Here is a 16,144-nt window from a genome sequence, read left to right on the forward strand (position 1 = left end):
CGCGGGGGGGCGGTGGCAGCGGGGGGAGGGGGGTCCTGCTGCCACCCCCCCCCCGCCGCCTCGGTGTGGCCCTCGTCCCTGTCCCCGTCCCCATCCCTGCATCCCCAACCCCGTCCCCGCGTCCCCGCGTCCCCGCGTCCCCGTCCCCATCCTCGTCCCCGTGTCCCCATCCCTGTGTCCCCACGTCCCCATCCCTGTCCCCGTGTCCCCATGTCCCTGTCCGTGCCTCCGTCCCCATCTATGTCCCTGTCCTCATCCCTGTCTCCCCATCCGTGTCCCCATCCCCGTGTCCCCATCCCAATCCCTGTGTCCCCATCCATGTCCCCGTGTCCCCAAACCCCATCCCTTTGTCCCCTGTCCCCATCCACGTCCCCATCCCAATCCCTGTGTCCCCATGTCCCCATCCCCGTGTCCCCATGTCCCCGTCCCCATCTCCCCACGTCCCCGTCCCCGCTCACTCACCACCAGCGCCGCCCCCTCCTCCGCCGCCGCTCCCGCCGTTCCCGCCCTGCGCCGAGGGACTCGACGGAGCCGCGCCGCCGCCGCCGCCCGCCGCCGCCGCGCTGACGTTCTGGGGCGTCCCCCCCTCGCCCCCTTTCCCTCCTTCCGGCAGAGCGATGGAGATGAGGGAAAGAAGCCGGAGCAGCTTTTCCGTCAGGAGCGCGCTCCGACGGATAACCCCGTGGGATAACATGTTCATCAGCTGGCCCAAGGGAGACGCTTCCAAGCCCAATCCCGACGTCTCCGGTTCCGGCCCTCCGCTCCCCGCTCCCGTCTTGGCCGAGCTTTTCCCTTTCCGGCTTACGTTCATGTTATCCAACTTGACTAAAAGGTCCCAAAAATCGGTGGAAAGGTTGCCGGAAGGGGGGGGAAGGGAGGGAGGGGGAGCCCCGGCGGAGGGGGGCGGGGGAGGGGGGCGGGGGGGGTTTGGGGCGGGGGCGGGGGGGAGGGCAGGGGCTGCCCCCCGATTTCGGGGGGCCGCGATCCCGGTCCGCGTCGTTCGGCGTCGGATCTCGGCCTCGTTGTTGGGTGAAGTGGCTGGGGAAGACCTGGGGGCGAGAGAGAATGGGGGGGTACAACAAATTTGGGGGGATGCATAAGAATTTGGGGGGAATACAACAAATTTGGGGGGAGTATATGAAAATTTGGGGGAGAATAAGAAAATTGCAGGGGGAATATGGAAAACGGGGGGGAAGAAAGTTTGGGGGGGACACAAAAAACGTGGGGGGAAATACAAAGAATTTGGGGGGAAAACAAGAAATTTGGGGGAATAAAGAAAAATTGGGGGGGAATAAAGAGAATTTGGGGGAGAAGCACCCCCAGATCTGCCCCCCAACCCCCATTACGGTTCCAGTGCCCCCCAGTTTCCTCCAGTGCCCCCCAAAGCCCCCCAGCTCCATTGAGGAGCCCCCAGTTACCCCAGAACGTGCCCCAGTGACCCCCAAAACACCCCAGTACCCCCCAAACACCCCAGTACCCCCAAACTGCCCCAGTACCCCCAAACCCCCCAGTACCCCTCCAAAACGCCCCAGTACCCCCCCAAACTGCCCCAGTACCCCCCAAACCCCCCAGTACCCCTCCAAAATGCCCCAGTACCCCCCAAACTGCCCCAGTACCCCCCCAACACCCCCCAGTACCCCCCTCTCACCTTGGCCAGCTGGATGAGGGTATCGAGGACGTGGCGGCAGACGACGGGGGCGGCCTGGGGATGGATGTGAACGGCGGAACCGGCGGCGGCGGCGTGTTTTTCCGTATGTTTCCGTCCCGGAACTCGTTGGATCTGGAAGATGTTGGTACGACAACCCAAAGCCGCATCCATAGAAACGGAAAGCCAGGAAAGCTGTCCGGAACTTCGAGCTTCGACGCGATGTAATAAATCTAAACCGCGAGGTTCGACGGCGGTACCGGTCGAGCTACCGGTTCGTCCGCTGGCTCGTCGCGGTCTTTCTTCCGCTAAGGGGGTTCCGCGGGGGGCCTCGAGGCAAAGCTCGCTCTCGCTGCTGCGCTGGAGGATGGAGAGGAGGCTGCGGACCACCCACCCGCGGGTGGGAGCGTGGTAGCAGAGGTTTCGGAGGACGCGGTGGAGGCGGCTGGTGTTGAGTTTGGGTTCGTCGACGAAAAGCAGCACCAGAAGGCAGGAGAGAGCTTCGTGATCCAGCAATAAACGGCCTCGGAGGCGCAAAAGGCTGTCCACGCTGCTCCCCGAAGGTCTGCGGGGGGGATAAATGCGGTTACGCCCCCCCCCAAATAGCGGGGGGCCCCCTCGCGAGCCCCGCGAGTACCTGCTGTGGCTGCTGCCGCCGCCCATGTGGAAGGTGCCGCCGCGCTGGACGGCCAGGCGGGTGTACTGCACCCCGCGGTTCCCGCTCAGCCGGCTGGTGAAGGCTGCGGGGAGAGCGGCGTCAGGGGCTGGGGGCGTTTTGGGGTGCGGGGGTGGGGGGCGAGGGGTGTTGGGGGAGAATTGGGGTGTTGGGAGAGGACTGGGGGTGTCAGGAATGGATAAATGGGGTGCAGAGAGAGAACCGCGGGTGTCAGGAGAGGACTGGAGATGCTGGGACAGGACTGGGGGTGTCAGGAGAGAACTGGGGGTGTTGGGAGAGAACCAGGGGTGTCAGGAATGGATAAGTGGGGTACAGCGAGAGGATCGGGGGTGTCAGGAGAGGACTGGGGGTGCTGGGAGAGGATGGAGGGAGACCGAAAAGAACGAGGGGGTGTCAGGAAAAAATTGGGGTGCCGGGACAGAATTAGGGCAGTCAGGAGAGCTTTGGGGGTGCTGAGAGAGAAAAGGGGGCGCCGGGAGAAGATGGAAGGGTGCCGGGAGAGGACGGAGAACAGCAGAGCGGACACTGTTGGGTTGGGGACAGGAATACGGGGGTGGGGACAGGGCGGCGGGGGCGGCGGGGGCCGTCTCACCGGGGCTGCGGAGGATGGCGGAGAGGGCGGAGGTGCTGGAGTGACCGAAGAGCCTCTCGTGCATGAGCTGCCGCTGCCGGGCCTCCTGCTCCCGCCGGAGGGCCTGGGCCTCGGCGGCGATGTCGGGGGGCATGACGGCCAGGACGCTGTCCTCCATGTCCTCCAGCACCGAGCGCCGCAGCTCCGAGGGCAGCGTCTGGATGAAGGTCACCGGATCCATCGGGGCGTCCGAGCTCGTCGCCTGCGCCAGCTCCCGACGCTGCTGCTCCGCTCGCTGCTGCGCCAGCACCTGCCGGGACACGCCCCCAGCGGCGGTAAGACACGCCCCTTCCGGAGGCCACGCCCACCAGGAGCCATGCCCCCCCCCCCCGCCCTGTTTGAGAGCTCTGGGCACGACAAGGTTAAAACCCCCCCAGCCCTAAAGGGGCACCAGGCCCTGCCCCCCGGGAAGCCCCGCCCCCTTGCTCAAGCCACACCCCTTGCCTAAGCCCCGCCCCCAGCACACCCACCCGTGCCTGGCTCCTCCCCCTGGGGGGTGTGGTCTTGCCCACATGCAAGCCCCACCCCCCAGAACCCCACCCACACAGGCCACACCCCTGCTGTGACCCCACTCCCAAGCCACACCTTTCCCCTCTAACCCTGCCCCCTACCTAGGCCCCACCCCCAGTACAGGCCACTCCCCCTGAACCCCACCCCATCCACACCCATCCCCTTTAGCTCCACCCCCTCAGGCCACTCCCTCACAGGCCCCACCCCCAGACCCCACCCCTCCCTCGCATCCCCGCCCCCTCACAAGCCCCACCCACCTCCTCCTGGATGGCCGGGGGGAGGGCGGCCAGGAACTCGGGGCTGACTTCGGTCAGGCCGGGATTGGCCACCACCGGAGGGGCGGGGCTGGGGGTGGGCGGGGCCCGGGCGGGGGGGCGGATCCCCAGCTGGTTCTGCAGCACCTCCCGGCGGATGTCGTCCGGCAGCGCCGCCAGGAACGAGGGGTCCACCCCCTCCGGAAGGCTGATCCCTGGGGGGGGCGGGGGGGGACACGTTGGGGACGCCCCCAGACCCCCCCGGGGACGTGGGGACACGGGGACCCCCCAGGGACAGGGAGGACACGCTGGGGACACGGGGACCCCCCCCGGGGATGTGGGGACACGGGGACCCCCCAGGGACAGGGAGGACACGTTGGGGACACCCCCAGACTCCCCCCAGGGACGTGGGGCCATCCCTAACCCCCCCCCAGGGGACACGGTGACACCCCCCCGGCGGTACCCGATCCCCTCGGAGCGCGACGCCGGGACGCGAGAGGCGACACGAGGCCAGGGCGCCACGGGGGACGGGGTGGGGGTGGCAGAGGCGGCACCGACCGGCCAGGGGGTCCTCCTCCTCGCTGCTGGTGGAGGGCAGGGGCTCTTCCAAAATCCCCCGCGAGTCGGCTCCCGAAATGGCGACGGCCGAATCCCGGGTGGACGAGCTCTCCGAGGACGAGGCCGGGGGAGAGCTTGGGGAGGGATGACGTCAGAGAAGAGAGGCGTGATGTCGGCGGGGAGGGGGTGACGTCAGCAAGGGGGGGGGCACCCCCAAACCCGTCCCCCCTCTGTTTTATAGGGAGGGGGAGGGGAAACGGCGGCGGCGGGGGGGGGAGGGTGGTGGCGTTAAGGGCTCTTACCTATCGTCGGGGGGCTGAGCGGCGTCGGGGGGGCGGGGGGGGGGTCCCTGGGGGGTGCCGGGGGGATTCTGGGGGGCTGTTGGGGGAGGGGGAGCCCCCCCAGCTTCTTCCAAGGTACAAGAAGCCAAACTCGAGGTGTCCATGGGGGAGCCTTCCAGTTGGCTGCTCACCGCCGTCAGCGCGTCCGAGTCCTCCGCGCGCTCCGGGGACAGCGACGCTGGGGGGGAGGAACGTTAATCAACCCCCCCCCCCCCCCCCAAATTAGGGAGACCCCCCAAATCGGGGAGATTCCCCCCCCCCCAAATTGAGAAAACTCCTAAAAATGAGAGATCTCGCCCCAAAAAACGAGGACTTACTGATGGTGGGAGCGGGCGACAGCTCCATTTGGGTGGCTTCGGCGTCCTGGGGGGGTCGCCCGGGCCCCCCTCTTCGTGGTCGGGGGGTTGAGGGGGGCGAGCGGGAATTTGGGGGGCTCCCGGGGGGATCTGGGGGGGTCGGCGTGGGTTCCAACATCACCAGTGTCCGATGGGGACCGGGAGGGGGGTCTCTCCCGGCGTCCCGCTGTGTTCTGGGAGTGGGGGGGGACAGGGATCAGCGGTGGGGGGGGCACCCCCAAAAATCTGGGAGCCCCCCCCCAAAAAAAACCCACCCCCCTCCCTTATTTTGGGGGGACGCAGGCGTCCGGCTGCACCCCAAAATGGGGGGTCCCCATGGGGGAAAGTAGGCCCCCCATCCGACTGCCTCACCCCCCAAGCCACGTCGTGCCCCCCAAAAAACAGAACCCCCCAAAAACCCCTGAACCCCCCAAAATCCCCCTAACCCCCCCAAATCCCCCTAACCCCCTCAAAGCCCCCTAAGCCCCCAAATCGCCCTAAATCCCCTCAAAATCCCCCTACACCCCTCAAAACTCCCCTAGGCCCCCCAAAATCCCCCCAAACCCCCCCAAATCCCCCCACCCCCCCCCAAAATCCCCCTCCTCCGTTTTATCCCCCCCCCCCCTCCATTTTACCCCAACCACCAAACAGGAGACACCCCCCCACCCCCCTTTAAAAAAATCCATTCAGCAACCTCCGGTTGGACACTGGGTATACTGGGAAGGGGGAGGGGATACCCTAGAGCCCCCCCCGCCCCCCCCAAGATTCGGCCCCCCTCCCCGCCCGTGGGGGACCCAGGCGTCCGGCGGCGGCCGCGCGCCCCGCGAGGAAGACAGTAGACTGTATAGTTATCTCCGAGACGGGGGTGTGACCCTCCAACTATACAATCTACTACCTCAGCCCGCGGGGTGCCAGGTCAAGGGGGGCAAAAAAAGGGGGGGGGGGGGGGGGAAAATGGACGGGGCGGGGCTGGGAAGGGTTATCCGGGTACGTCGGGGTTTGGGGGGGACACCCCGAAACGACGGAAGGGGGATTACCTGGGGGGGTGACATCGGCGGAGGCGGTGGCGGCCTTGGACGCCGCGTCCTGCGGGAGAGGGGAAGGTGACTGAGGCCGGGGAGGGGGGCGGTGAAGAAGGGACCCCCCCCAAAAGTTTTTTGGGGGGTGGGGGGGGGGTTGGGGTGCCCCTCACCTGGGCGTCAGGCCCGTCCTTGTCCTCGGGGCCGCGCTCGCTGCCTTTGGCTTCTTCCTCGGCCGCCTGCCGCCGGCGTTTCTCTCGCCGCTCGTCCAGCTCCTCGTCGCGCAGGGCTTCCAGTCGCGCCAGGATGGGCACCTTCACCACTGCGGGGGGGGGCGCGTGAAAAGGGGGGTCTGGGAGACCCCCCGGGGGGCGTGGGGACATCCAGGGGGTGTGGGGACATCGGGGGGACATCGTGGGGGGCGGAGAGGACGGGGCGCTGGCACTGGAGGGGACCCTGATGGGGGGGGGGGGGTGCAAGGAGGCGGTGGTGGTGGTTTGGAGGGGTACTGGGGGACACTGGGGGGTTCTGGGGGCACTGGGGGGACACTGGGGGGTGTTGGGGACACCTGCGGGGTGTGGGGACATCGGGGGGACATCGGGGGGGGGGCGGAGAGGACGGAGCGCTGGCACTGGAGGAGGCCCTGATGGGGGGGGGGGGGGTGCGAGGAGGCGGTGGTGGTGGCTGGGGGGGCGTGGGGGATACTGGGGGCGCTGGGGGGCGCTGGGGGGCACTGGGGGGCACTGGGGGGGCACGGGGGGGCCGCGGTGGCTCACCCGAGACGCAGTCGTGCATGCTCTCGGCGTCCAGCACCTTGCACTCCTCGGTCCAGCGCGTCAGGGCGGTGGGGATGCTGGAGAGGGTCCCTGCGGCCGGGGAGGGGCAGGGGCAGCGTCAGCCCCGGGCGGTGGGAGAGGGCTTCCTCCGCCAGGCCCCGCCCCCTCGGGCCAGGCCCCGCCCCTTCATACGAGGCCAGGCCCCTTAATTGGTCTCGGCCCCCCCTTCCCCACTCCCCCCCCTTCCCCACTCCCCCCCCTTCACGGCCCTGCCCCCTCTCAGGCCCCTCCCCCTTCCTCTAGGCCCTGCCTTTCCCTGCCATTTCCACCCCCTGCCAGGCTCCACCCCCTCGATCCTGGCTCCTCCCCCTCCCTCCAGGCCCCACCCCCTCCCCATCCTTGCAGCCATCTGATTGGGGAGGGAGGGCCCCCCCACTTTCTCTCAGGCCCCACCCCCTCCCTCCAGGCTCCTCCCCCTCCCTCCAGGCTCCCTCCCCTCCACCCCTGCAGCCATCTGATTTGGGGGGGGGTCCCCTCCTTCTCCCAGGCCCCGCCCCCTCCAGGCTCCTCCCCCTCCCTCCAGGCTCCTCCCCCTCCCTCCAGGCCCCCTCCCTTCCACCCCTGCAGCCATCTGATTGGGGGGGTCCCCGCTTTCTCCCAGGCCCCGCCCCCTCCAGGCTCCTCCCCCTCCCCCCAGGCTCCTCCCCCTCCCTCCAGGCCCCACCCCCTCCCCTCCACCCCTGCAGCCATCTGATTTGGGGGGGGTCCCCTCTTTCTCCCATGCCCCGCCCCCTCCAGGCTCCTCCCCCTCCCTCCAGGCTCCTCCCCTCCACCCCTGCAGCCATCTGATTTTGGGGGGGGGTCCCCGCTTTCTCCCAGTCCCACCCCCCCGCAGGCCCCGCCCCCCGCAGGCCCCGCCCCCTACTCGCCTGCCTGGCTGCCGGCGCTGCCCTGCTCGTGGAAGAAGTCGTCGAGGAGCTCGTCGTCGGAGCGGGCGATGATGTGGACGTCCTCGTTGCCCACCAGCAGCCGGGCCCGGCCCCGGCTCTGCAGGGGCAGGCTGCTGCTCAGCTGCAAGATGTCGGCCGCCGCCGAGGGGCCCAGCAGCCTGTGGGGACGGGGAGGGGACGGCGTCAGCGGCGGGGACGGGGAGGGGACGGCGGGGAGGAGGGGGGGCAAGGGGACACTGGGGGGGGGGGGGGGGGGGGGCCAGGGAGGAGGGGGGACCCCAGGGAGGAGGGGGCCATTGGGACCAGGGACGAAGGGGACACTGGGGGGGACCCCAGGGAGGAGGGGGCCATGGGGAGCAGAGATGAAGGCGACGCTGGGGGGTACATGGGAGGGGGGACACCAGGGTCTGGGGGGGACGTGGGGGTCTGAGGGGGCCTCAAGGGACAAATTAGGGGACGATGGGGCACAGCAGAGAACGATGGGGCACATTGAGGGACGAACTGGGGGACGATGGGGATCCAGGAGATCCCAGGGGGTTTGGGGGATCCCAGGATGGTTTGGGGGGGTCCAGGGGGGTTGGGGGTTCCTGGGGGGTTTTGGGGGGATCTAGAGGGGTTTGGGGGGGCTCAAGGGCTGAATTAGGGGACGATGGGGCACAGCAGAGAACGATGGGGCACACTGAGGGACAAACTGAGGGACGACGGGGATCCAGGAGATCCCGGGGGGGCTGGGGGGTCCCGGTGGGGGTTGGGGGCTCCCAGGGGGGTTGGGGGGAATCTAGGGGGTCCAAGGGCTGAATTAGGGGACGATGGAGCACACTGAGGGACAAACTGGGGGACGATGGGGATCCAGGAGATCCCAGGGGGTTGGGGGCTCCCAGGGGGTTTGGGGTGCCCGGGGGGTTTGGGGGTGCCCGGGGGGGGGTTCGTTACTCACCGCTGGAGGATGAGGGGGGGGTTGGGTTGCCGAGCGCCGGGATAGTGGACGTGGATGGTGTGGCCGGCGTTGGCGGTGAGCTGGCGGAGGGTGCGCTGGCTGCGCCCCAAGCCTTGCGCCAGGCGGGTGGTGGCGGCTCCGGTCCCCAGGCCCAGGGAGCCGTGGTCGGCGTGGCGGACCAGGAGCGGGTGGCTGGCCGGGATGTTCCCGGGAGACGGGGGGATGTCGGCTGGAAAAGGAGGGCGAGGAGGAAAATGGGGTGTCGAGGGGGGTGGGGTGGGTGGAAGCTTTCTTGGTACCCCCGTCATGGTGCGATGCACGCGGAGGTGAAAAATGGGGGTGTCGGGGGGTGAATCCCTTCCTGACCCCCCCAAATCCATGACCTGAGGGGAGATTTGGGGTGTTAACCCCCCCGAGGTCATGGGGAGATGAAGATTTAGGGTGTCAGGGGGTGAACCCCTTCTTAACCCCCCCAAATCCATGACCTGAGGGGAGATTTGGGGTGTCAGGGGGGTGAACCCCTTCTTAACCCCCCTGAGGTCATGGGGAAATGAAGAATTGGGTGCTGGGGGGGTGAACCCCTTCCTGACCCCCCCCCCAAATCCATGGGGAGACAGAATTGGGGTGCTGGGGGGGGGTGAACCCCTTCTTAACCCCCTCAAGCCCCCCAAGAGGTGAAAAAAAATGGGGTGTCAAGGGGGTGAACCCCCCCTTGCCCCCCGAGCACAGGGAGCCCCGTGACCCCCCCCAAATCGCCGTGTCCCCCCCTTTTTTTGCCTGCCCCCCCCCCCCAGTCCGTACTGGGGCTGGAGAACATGTTGTCGAACTCGATGATGAGGTCATCGTCGCGGTCGAAGCGCTCAAAGCGGACGAGGGGGGAGGCGTTCATGTCGGGGTAATCTTCGTCCAGCTCCATCTCCGAGCCGTCGTCATCGTCCTCCTCTTCCTCCCCTTCCTCCCCTTCCTCATCGTCCTGAGGGGGAATAACCCCAGGTGGGTCAGCGGGCACCCTCGGGGCCGAAATGGGGGCACCCTGACCCGAAACGGGGGCACCCTGACCCCAAAGGGCAGCCGCTGACCTGAAATGGGGCACCCTGACCCCAAAATGGGGCACCCTGCCCTCGAATGACACCCTCTGACCCAAAATGGGGCCACCCTGACCCAAAATGGGGCACCCTGCCCCCAAAATGGGGGCACCCCGGCCGCAAAATGGGGGCCCCTGACCCAAAATGGGGAACCCTGACCCCAAAATGGGGAACCCTGACCCCCAAACGGGGAACCCTGCTCTCGAATGGCACCCTCTGACCCAAAATGGGGGCACCTTGACCCAAAATGGGGGGACCCTGACCTCAAAATGGGCCACCCTGACCCAAAATGGCACCCTCGGACCCAAAATGGGGCACCCTGACCCCAAAATGGCAGCCGCTGACCTGAAATGGGGCACCCTGACCTCAAAACGGGGCACCCTGCTCTCGAATGGCACCCTCGGACCCAAAATGGGGCACCCTGACCCAAAACGGGGCACCCCGACCCCAAAACGCCGCCCTGATGGCGAGGTGCGCCCGGTTCTCCCACCTGATCGTCCTCATCTTCCTCCTCTTCCTCCTCCTCCTCGTCCTGGCTGTCGTCCTCGTCCTCGTTGCTGCCGCTGCTGTCTTCCTCCTGCGTGTGCTCTTCCTCGTCTTCGGGATCCAGGATGTTCATGGAATCTTCGGGAGGGGATAAAGGGGGGGAGGTGGGATCTCGGCACCCCCCCGTCCCCCCAAATCTCCCCCTGAGCCCCCCCAAAATTTGCCCCCCCCCCAGGGCGCTCACCTTCCCGGTTCGCCTGCAGCGTGGAGGCTTGGCTGAGGTTCGAGGGAGCTTCGTCCATCAGCACGTCCTCCTGCGACTCGTCCTCGCCCGGGCGGCTCACTTTGGGGGGGGGGGAATGCCATTAAGGGGTGCAGGGGGGGCACCCCGATCTGGGGGGGGGTCCCTGATATCCAGGGGGACCCCGTTTTTGGCCGGGGGGGGGAGCTCACCGATGATGGTGCTGTTGCCGGTGGCCCCGTCCCTCTCCAGCAGCTCGTCGATGAGATCCTCCAGCTCGTTTTCCACCTTGGGGGGGGGGGGAGATGGGGTGGATTTGGGGGGTACGTGGGATCTGGGGGGGGTATGTGGGATTTGGGGCCCCCCCCCCTCACCTGCATCTCCTGGGTGCTGAGCCCCTCAGGCTGCCCGGCCAGCACCACCGTGTCACCCTCGGCTTCCCCGTCCATGTCACCGTCGGCCGCCTCCGCCTGCGCCGCCTCCGCGTCCTCCTCGGGGGGTTCGGGGTCCCCGGGGTCCCCTTTTTTTTGGGGGGGGGCAGGTTAGAGGTGTCAGGGTGACAGGCAGGTCCCCCCCAGGGGTGGCCACAAGGAGGGGACAGGGGGACGTGGGGACACAGGGGGTGATGGGGGGGGGCAAGGAAAATTGGGGGGCACGAGAGATTGGGGGGGACACAAGGAAGATGTGGGGGGCACAGGGAAAATGGGGGGGACAGGGAAAATGGGGGGGACACGAAAGATGTGGGGGGCACAGGGAAGATGGGGGGACACAGGAAAAATGGGGGGGCACGAGAGATTTGGGGCACAAGGGGGGCAGAGGGGATATGTGGGGGCCCAGGGGAGATTCGGGGGGGCCCGGGGGTGCAGGTACCTCCGTCAGGGGGTGCGGCTCCGGCTTCCCGTGCCCCCCCGGCCCCCTCTCCCTTGCTCTTGCTGGAGGAGCCCTTGGTGCCGAAGAGGCCGCTGGGCTGGTTGACGATGCGGGAGAGCGTCTCCAGCGGCTTCAGCGCCGCGTTCACCGTGTTCGCCATGTTGGGGCTGCGGGGGGGGCGGCGGGTGGGGACCCGGGCGTCCAGGAGACCCTCACGTCCCCCCAAGACCCGCCACAGCCCCCCGAGACCCCCCATGACCCAATAAAACCCTCGTGATACCTCAAGAGCCCCCACGACCCATCAAGACCCCCACAAGACCCCCCAAGACCCCTCAAGACCTCCCCAAGACCCCCCAGGACCTCTCAAGACCCCCCAGGACCTCTCAAGACCCCCCAGGACCCACGACGACCCCTCACGACCCACCACGACCCCCCACAACCTCCTATGACCCCTCAAGATCCCCCACGACCCCCATGACACCTCAAGACCCTCAAGACCCACCATGACCCCCCACAATCCCCATGACCCCTCAAGACCCACGAAGACCCCTAAGACCCCCAAGACCCCCCATGACCCTCAAAGATCCACCACGACCCCTCAAGATCCATCACGACCCCCATGACACCTCAAGACCCACCATGACCCCCTGCAATCCCCGTGACCCCTCAAGACCCACAAAGACCCCCAAGACCCACCACGATGCCTCAAGACCCCCCATGACCCCCCGAGACCCTCAAAGACCCACCACGACCCCTCAAGACCCCCAGTAAGAGTGGACGTAGGCGTCCGGGTGGGGTCGTACCTGGAGAGGTCGAGGCTGTGAGGGACCCTGGCCAGGTCGTTGACCAAGCCCTTCTTGAGGAAGAGGCGGATGATGTTGTTCATGCCGTTGTGTTGGGTCTTGGCGGCGCTGCTGTAGAAGCTGGAGGTGGAGGGGCAGGACTCCATGATGGTGCTGATGATGCACATGACGGCTTGGAGCCTGCAGTGGGGGACGAGGGAGATGCGTCACACGCCGTTGCGATGTGTCACACCCCCACGGAGGTCCTATCACCCTCGTGGGAGAGACGTCAACCCCACGGAGGAGATGTCAAGCCCTGTGGAGGACGGGACGGCCCCACCAAGGATGCGCCAACCCCATGGAGGACCTGTCAACTCTGTGGAGGACCTGTCACCCCATGGAAGACATGTCACCCCTATGAGGAACGTACCAACCCTGTGGAGGATGTCTCAACCCCTGTGGAGGATGTGTCACCCCCCCGAGGGACACCTTCTTCCCGTGGAGGACGTCTCAACCCCCTGAGGGACACCTCAACCCCGTGGAGCACATCTCCTCCACGTGGAGCACACCTCAACTCCACGAGGGATGTCTCAACCCCACGAGGGCCACCTCACCCCCATGGAGGACACCTCAACCCCATGAGGGACGTCTCGACCCCCCAAGGGACACCTCACACCCATGGAGGACACCTCAACCCCACAAGGGCTGTTTCACCCCCGTGGAGGACATCTCAACTCCACAAGAGACATCTCACCCCCAAGGAGAACATCTCAACCCCAGGAGGGACACCTCGACCCCATGGAGGACATCTCGTCCCCGCAGAGGGCACCTCAACCCCACAAGGGCCGTTTCACCCCCGTGGAGGACATCTCGCCCCCAAGGAGAACATCTCAACCCCAGGAGGGACATCTCCTCCCCGTGGAGGACACGCCAACCCCATAACCGTGTAACCACAAGGGCGCTGGTGGCCGGGGTGGCCCTGCGCTGACACCGCGGTGTCCCCGCGTCCCCCACCTGGCGTGCTTCTCGGTGCTCTCGGCCATGGCCAGCGCCCGTCCCAGGGCTGCCTTCACCTCGTTGACCAGGGCCACCTGGGCGTCGGTGCCGCTGCCGGCCGCTGCCAGACTGGCCAGGAAGAGGCGGGCCAGCGCCGGCGTGTCCTTGTCCTCGGCGTTCTGCGTGTGGGGCAGGAGGTGGTCCAGGACGAAGGCCAGCACGCTGCAGTCCTGCGGGGAAGGAAGGGGGGTCAGACACCCCAAAATCACCCCGTCCCCGAGGTGTGGGGGGAGCCGGGGGACACCGGGAGTTGGGTGACAAAGGGGGACGCGGCGCGGGGTGACAAGGCGGGGTGACAGGACGCCTCGATGCACGTGGTGATGGGGGTCTGGGGGTACAGGGGAACCTTCTATGTGGGGTGACAGGGGACCCCAGCGCGTGGGGTGACGGGACACCTCGATGCACACGGTGACAGGGACCCTGCTGTGTAGGGTGACGGGACCCCAGAGTGTGGGGTGACGGGGACCCAGGTGTCTGGGGGTACAGGGCAACCTCCTATATGGGGTGACAGGGGACCCCGCCACGCAGGGTGACAGAACACCCTGACACAGGCGGTGACGGGGACTCAGGCGGTGATGGGGACTCAGGTGCCTGGTGGCACAGGAAAACCCACCACGCCGAGCGACAAGACACCCACCACACAGTGTGACGCCACCACCCCGCCGCGCAACAACGTGACAGCAACGCCCCGCCGCCAAGCCACCCCGAGGGCGGGTGTACGGATGCGCGCGCTGCTGCGGGGCGACGCCTCAGGGCCAAGTCCCGTTCCCTAACACCGCGTCCCGGCTGTATCGTCACCTCCTTGATGAGCTCCGACTGTCCCACGGTGTAGCTGTAGTTGGCGATGAGGGTGGCGATACCCACGTAGGAGCGCACCAGCTCGGCCAACAGCCGCAGGATGGTGGAGGTGGGCATGAGGGGCTTGGAGCCCTTGGCTCGTTGCCGCTCCTCCCCGCGCTCCCCGTCCTTCTCCTTCCGCCCTTCCCGGCCCTCCTCGGGGCTGGCCGCTGCGGAGGGGGACACGTTGGGGACATCGGGGGGGACGTTAACGGGCTCGGGGACGTGGAGGGGACGTTTGGGGGGTGTTGAGGGACGCGGAGGGGAGGGTAAAGGTCTTAGGGAGACAGAAAGGGGGGTGAGGGGCTCAGGGATGTGGAGGGGACGTTGGGGGGCTCGGGGACATGGAGGGGACACTGGGCTTGGGGACATGGAGGGGACTTTAGGGGGCTCAGGGATGTGGAGGGGACGCTGGGGGGCTTGGGGACGTGGAGGGGACGTTGGGCTCGGGGAGATGATGAGGATGTTAAAGGACTTCGGGACATGGAGGGGACACTGGGGGGCTCAGGGATGGGGAGGGGACAGCGGGGGGACATTAAGAAGGGACATTAGAGGACTTGGGGACATGGAGGGGACACAGAGGGGACATTAGAGGACTCAGGGACACGGAGGGGACACGGATGGGACACAGAGGGGACGTTAAGTGGCTCGGGGACGTGGAGGGGACATTAAGTGGCTCAGGGATGTGGAGGGGACATTAGAGGACTTGGGGCCATAGAGGAGACATGAAGGGGACGTTAAAGGACTTGGGGACACAGAGGGGACACGGAGGGGACATTAGAGGACTCAGGGACACGGAGGGGACATGGAGGGGACACTGGGGGGCTCAGGGACGTCGGGGGACGCCGATACCTTCTCCCTGGGGGGTTCCCGACGGCGGCGTCTCCGCAGCGGCTCCGTCGGCAGCGAAGACCTGGGCCTGCAGGAGCCAAAGCAGGGGGGGGACATCAGACCTGGGGGGGGGGGCCAGAAACCCACCCCCCAGCCCCCCCAAACCCCCGCCCCCCCACTGACGTTGATGGCGAAGCCGGCGGGGGGGTCGAAGTCGCCGGGCTGGCGCGTCAGGCTGCGGTACTGCTGGTACATGTCGTCCCCGATGTCGGAGAGGAGCTGGCTGACCTCGCTGGGGGCCGCGCTTTTGGGGTCCCCCTTGTCACCTTTTGGGGGGGACACACATGTGAGGGGAGCCCCCCCCCCAAAAAAAAGAAAGGCCTTGGGGACACCCCAAAACGCCCCATGGGTGCTGCCGGGAACGGCAGCCGGTTCTAGACCCCACAGGGCACCCCGCTCCCGGGGGCACCCCAATTCTCCCCCCCATATGGGCAGCCCCCCCCCGGGGGCACCCCAGTTCTTCCCCCCGTGCACCCCACTCCTCATGGGCACCCCAATTCCCCCCCGTGCACCCCACAAACATGGAGGCCCCCCAATTCTTCATGCCCCACGTGCACCCCAGTTCCCCCCTTGTGCACCCCACTCCCCATGGGCACCCCAATTCCCCCCACGTGCACCCCACCCCCTGGGGGCACCCCACTCCCCCCATGCACACCCCAATTCTCCCCCCCTTATTCCCCCCCCTTCCCAACGCCCCCCATCTTCCTCCTCGCTGCCCCCCAAAACTCCGCCGGGGGTGGCTGTAATCCCCCATGGGGGGGTGTAACCCCCAGTGGGGGTGTGCAATTCCCGGGGGGGGGGAGCCCCAAAATCATCCCTACCCTCTTCGGGCGCGTGGTAGGCGGCCAGGGCGTTGAGCATGTCGTAGATGACGTCCTTGATGGGGTCGGGGATGGCCGGCAGCGCCGCCGGCTTCACCGGCGTCGTCTTCACCAGCTGCACCGCGTTGGGCCCCTTGATCCGCAGGTTCTCAAATTCGTCGTCCGAGGCTGGCGGGGAAGGGGGGGAAAAAGGAGGTGTCAGGGGGGAGGGGGGGGCCGGGGACCCCCAGGTTGTCACCCCGTATAGGGCCTGTGGGGGCTGCAGTCATGGGGACCCAGGGGAGCCCCATTTGGGGCCAAAGGGACCAGTGGGAGCCCTGTTTTGGGGGTAAAGGGACTGTGGGAGCCCTATTTTGGGGTCACAGGGACCCCCGGGACCCCCAGGCTGTCACCCCATATAGGGTCTGGGGGTGCTGGAGTTATGGGGACCCCCAGGAGCCCCA

General features: G+C 67.4%; 1 protein-coding gene across 1 annotated transcript in view; it reads right to left on the reverse strand.

Annotated features, from left to right (window-relative positions):
- HUWE1 (HECT, UBA and WWE domain containing E3 ubiquitin protein ligase 1) overlaps window positions 1–16,144 on the reverse strand; it is a 46,567-nt gene that overhangs the window by 9,441 nt on the left and 20,982 nt on the right. The window contains exons 42-67 of the mRNA XM_087771867.1: window positions 15,702–15,869; window positions 15,004–15,146; window positions 14,842–14,908; window positions 13,951–14,159; window positions 13,111–13,322; window positions 12,118–12,297; window positions 11,315–11,481; window positions 10,819–10,964; window positions 10,657–10,732; window positions 10,448–10,546; window positions 10,208–10,341; window positions 9,434–9,605; window positions 8,633–8,861; window positions 7,675–7,853; window positions 6,746–6,835; window positions 6,143–6,291; window positions 5,942–6,057; window positions 4,933–5,144; window positions 4,577–4,793; window positions 4,275–4,408; window positions 3,720–3,931; window positions 2,914–3,202; window positions 2,283–2,385; window positions 1,649–2,210; window positions 952–1,049; window positions 463–878 (exon numbers count right to left, since the gene is read on the reverse strand). Of these exons, the coding sequence (XP_087627993.1) occupies window positions 463–878; window positions 952–1,049; window positions 1,649–2,210; window positions 2,283–2,385; window positions 2,914–3,202; window positions 3,720–3,931; window positions 4,275–4,408; window positions 4,577–4,793; window positions 4,933–5,144; window positions 5,942–6,057; window positions 6,143–6,291; window positions 6,746–6,835; window positions 7,675–7,853; window positions 8,633–8,861; window positions 9,434–9,605; window positions 10,208–10,341; window positions 10,448–10,546; window positions 10,657–10,732; window positions 10,819–10,964; window positions 11,315–11,481; window positions 12,118–12,297; window positions 13,111–13,322; window positions 13,951–14,159; window positions 14,842–14,908; window positions 15,004–15,146; window positions 15,702–15,869 (4,779 nt within the window). The remainder of the gene's footprint in view (window positions 1–462; window positions 879–951; window positions 1,050–1,648; window positions 2,211–2,282; window positions 2,386–2,913; window positions 3,203–3,719; window positions 3,932–4,274; window positions 4,409–4,576; window positions 4,794–4,932; window positions 5,145–5,941; window positions 6,058–6,142; window positions 6,292–6,745; window positions 6,836–7,674; window positions 7,854–8,632; window positions 8,862–9,433; window positions 9,606–10,207; window positions 10,342–10,447; window positions 10,547–10,656; window positions 10,733–10,818; window positions 10,965–11,314; window positions 11,482–12,117; window positions 12,298–13,110; window positions 13,323–13,950; window positions 14,160–14,841; window positions 14,909–15,003; window positions 15,147–15,701; window positions 15,870–16,144) is intronic.

The sequence above is a fragment of the Nipponia nippon genome, unplaced genomic scaffold (genome assembly GCF_047370975.1).
Source record: "Nipponia nippon isolate SJK-2023a ecotype South Korea unplaced genomic scaffold, ASM4737097v1 scaffold_35, whole genome shotgun sequence".
Taxonomy (NCBI): Eukaryota; Metazoa; Chordata; class Aves; order Pelecaniformes; family Threskiornithidae; genus Nipponia; species Nipponia nippon.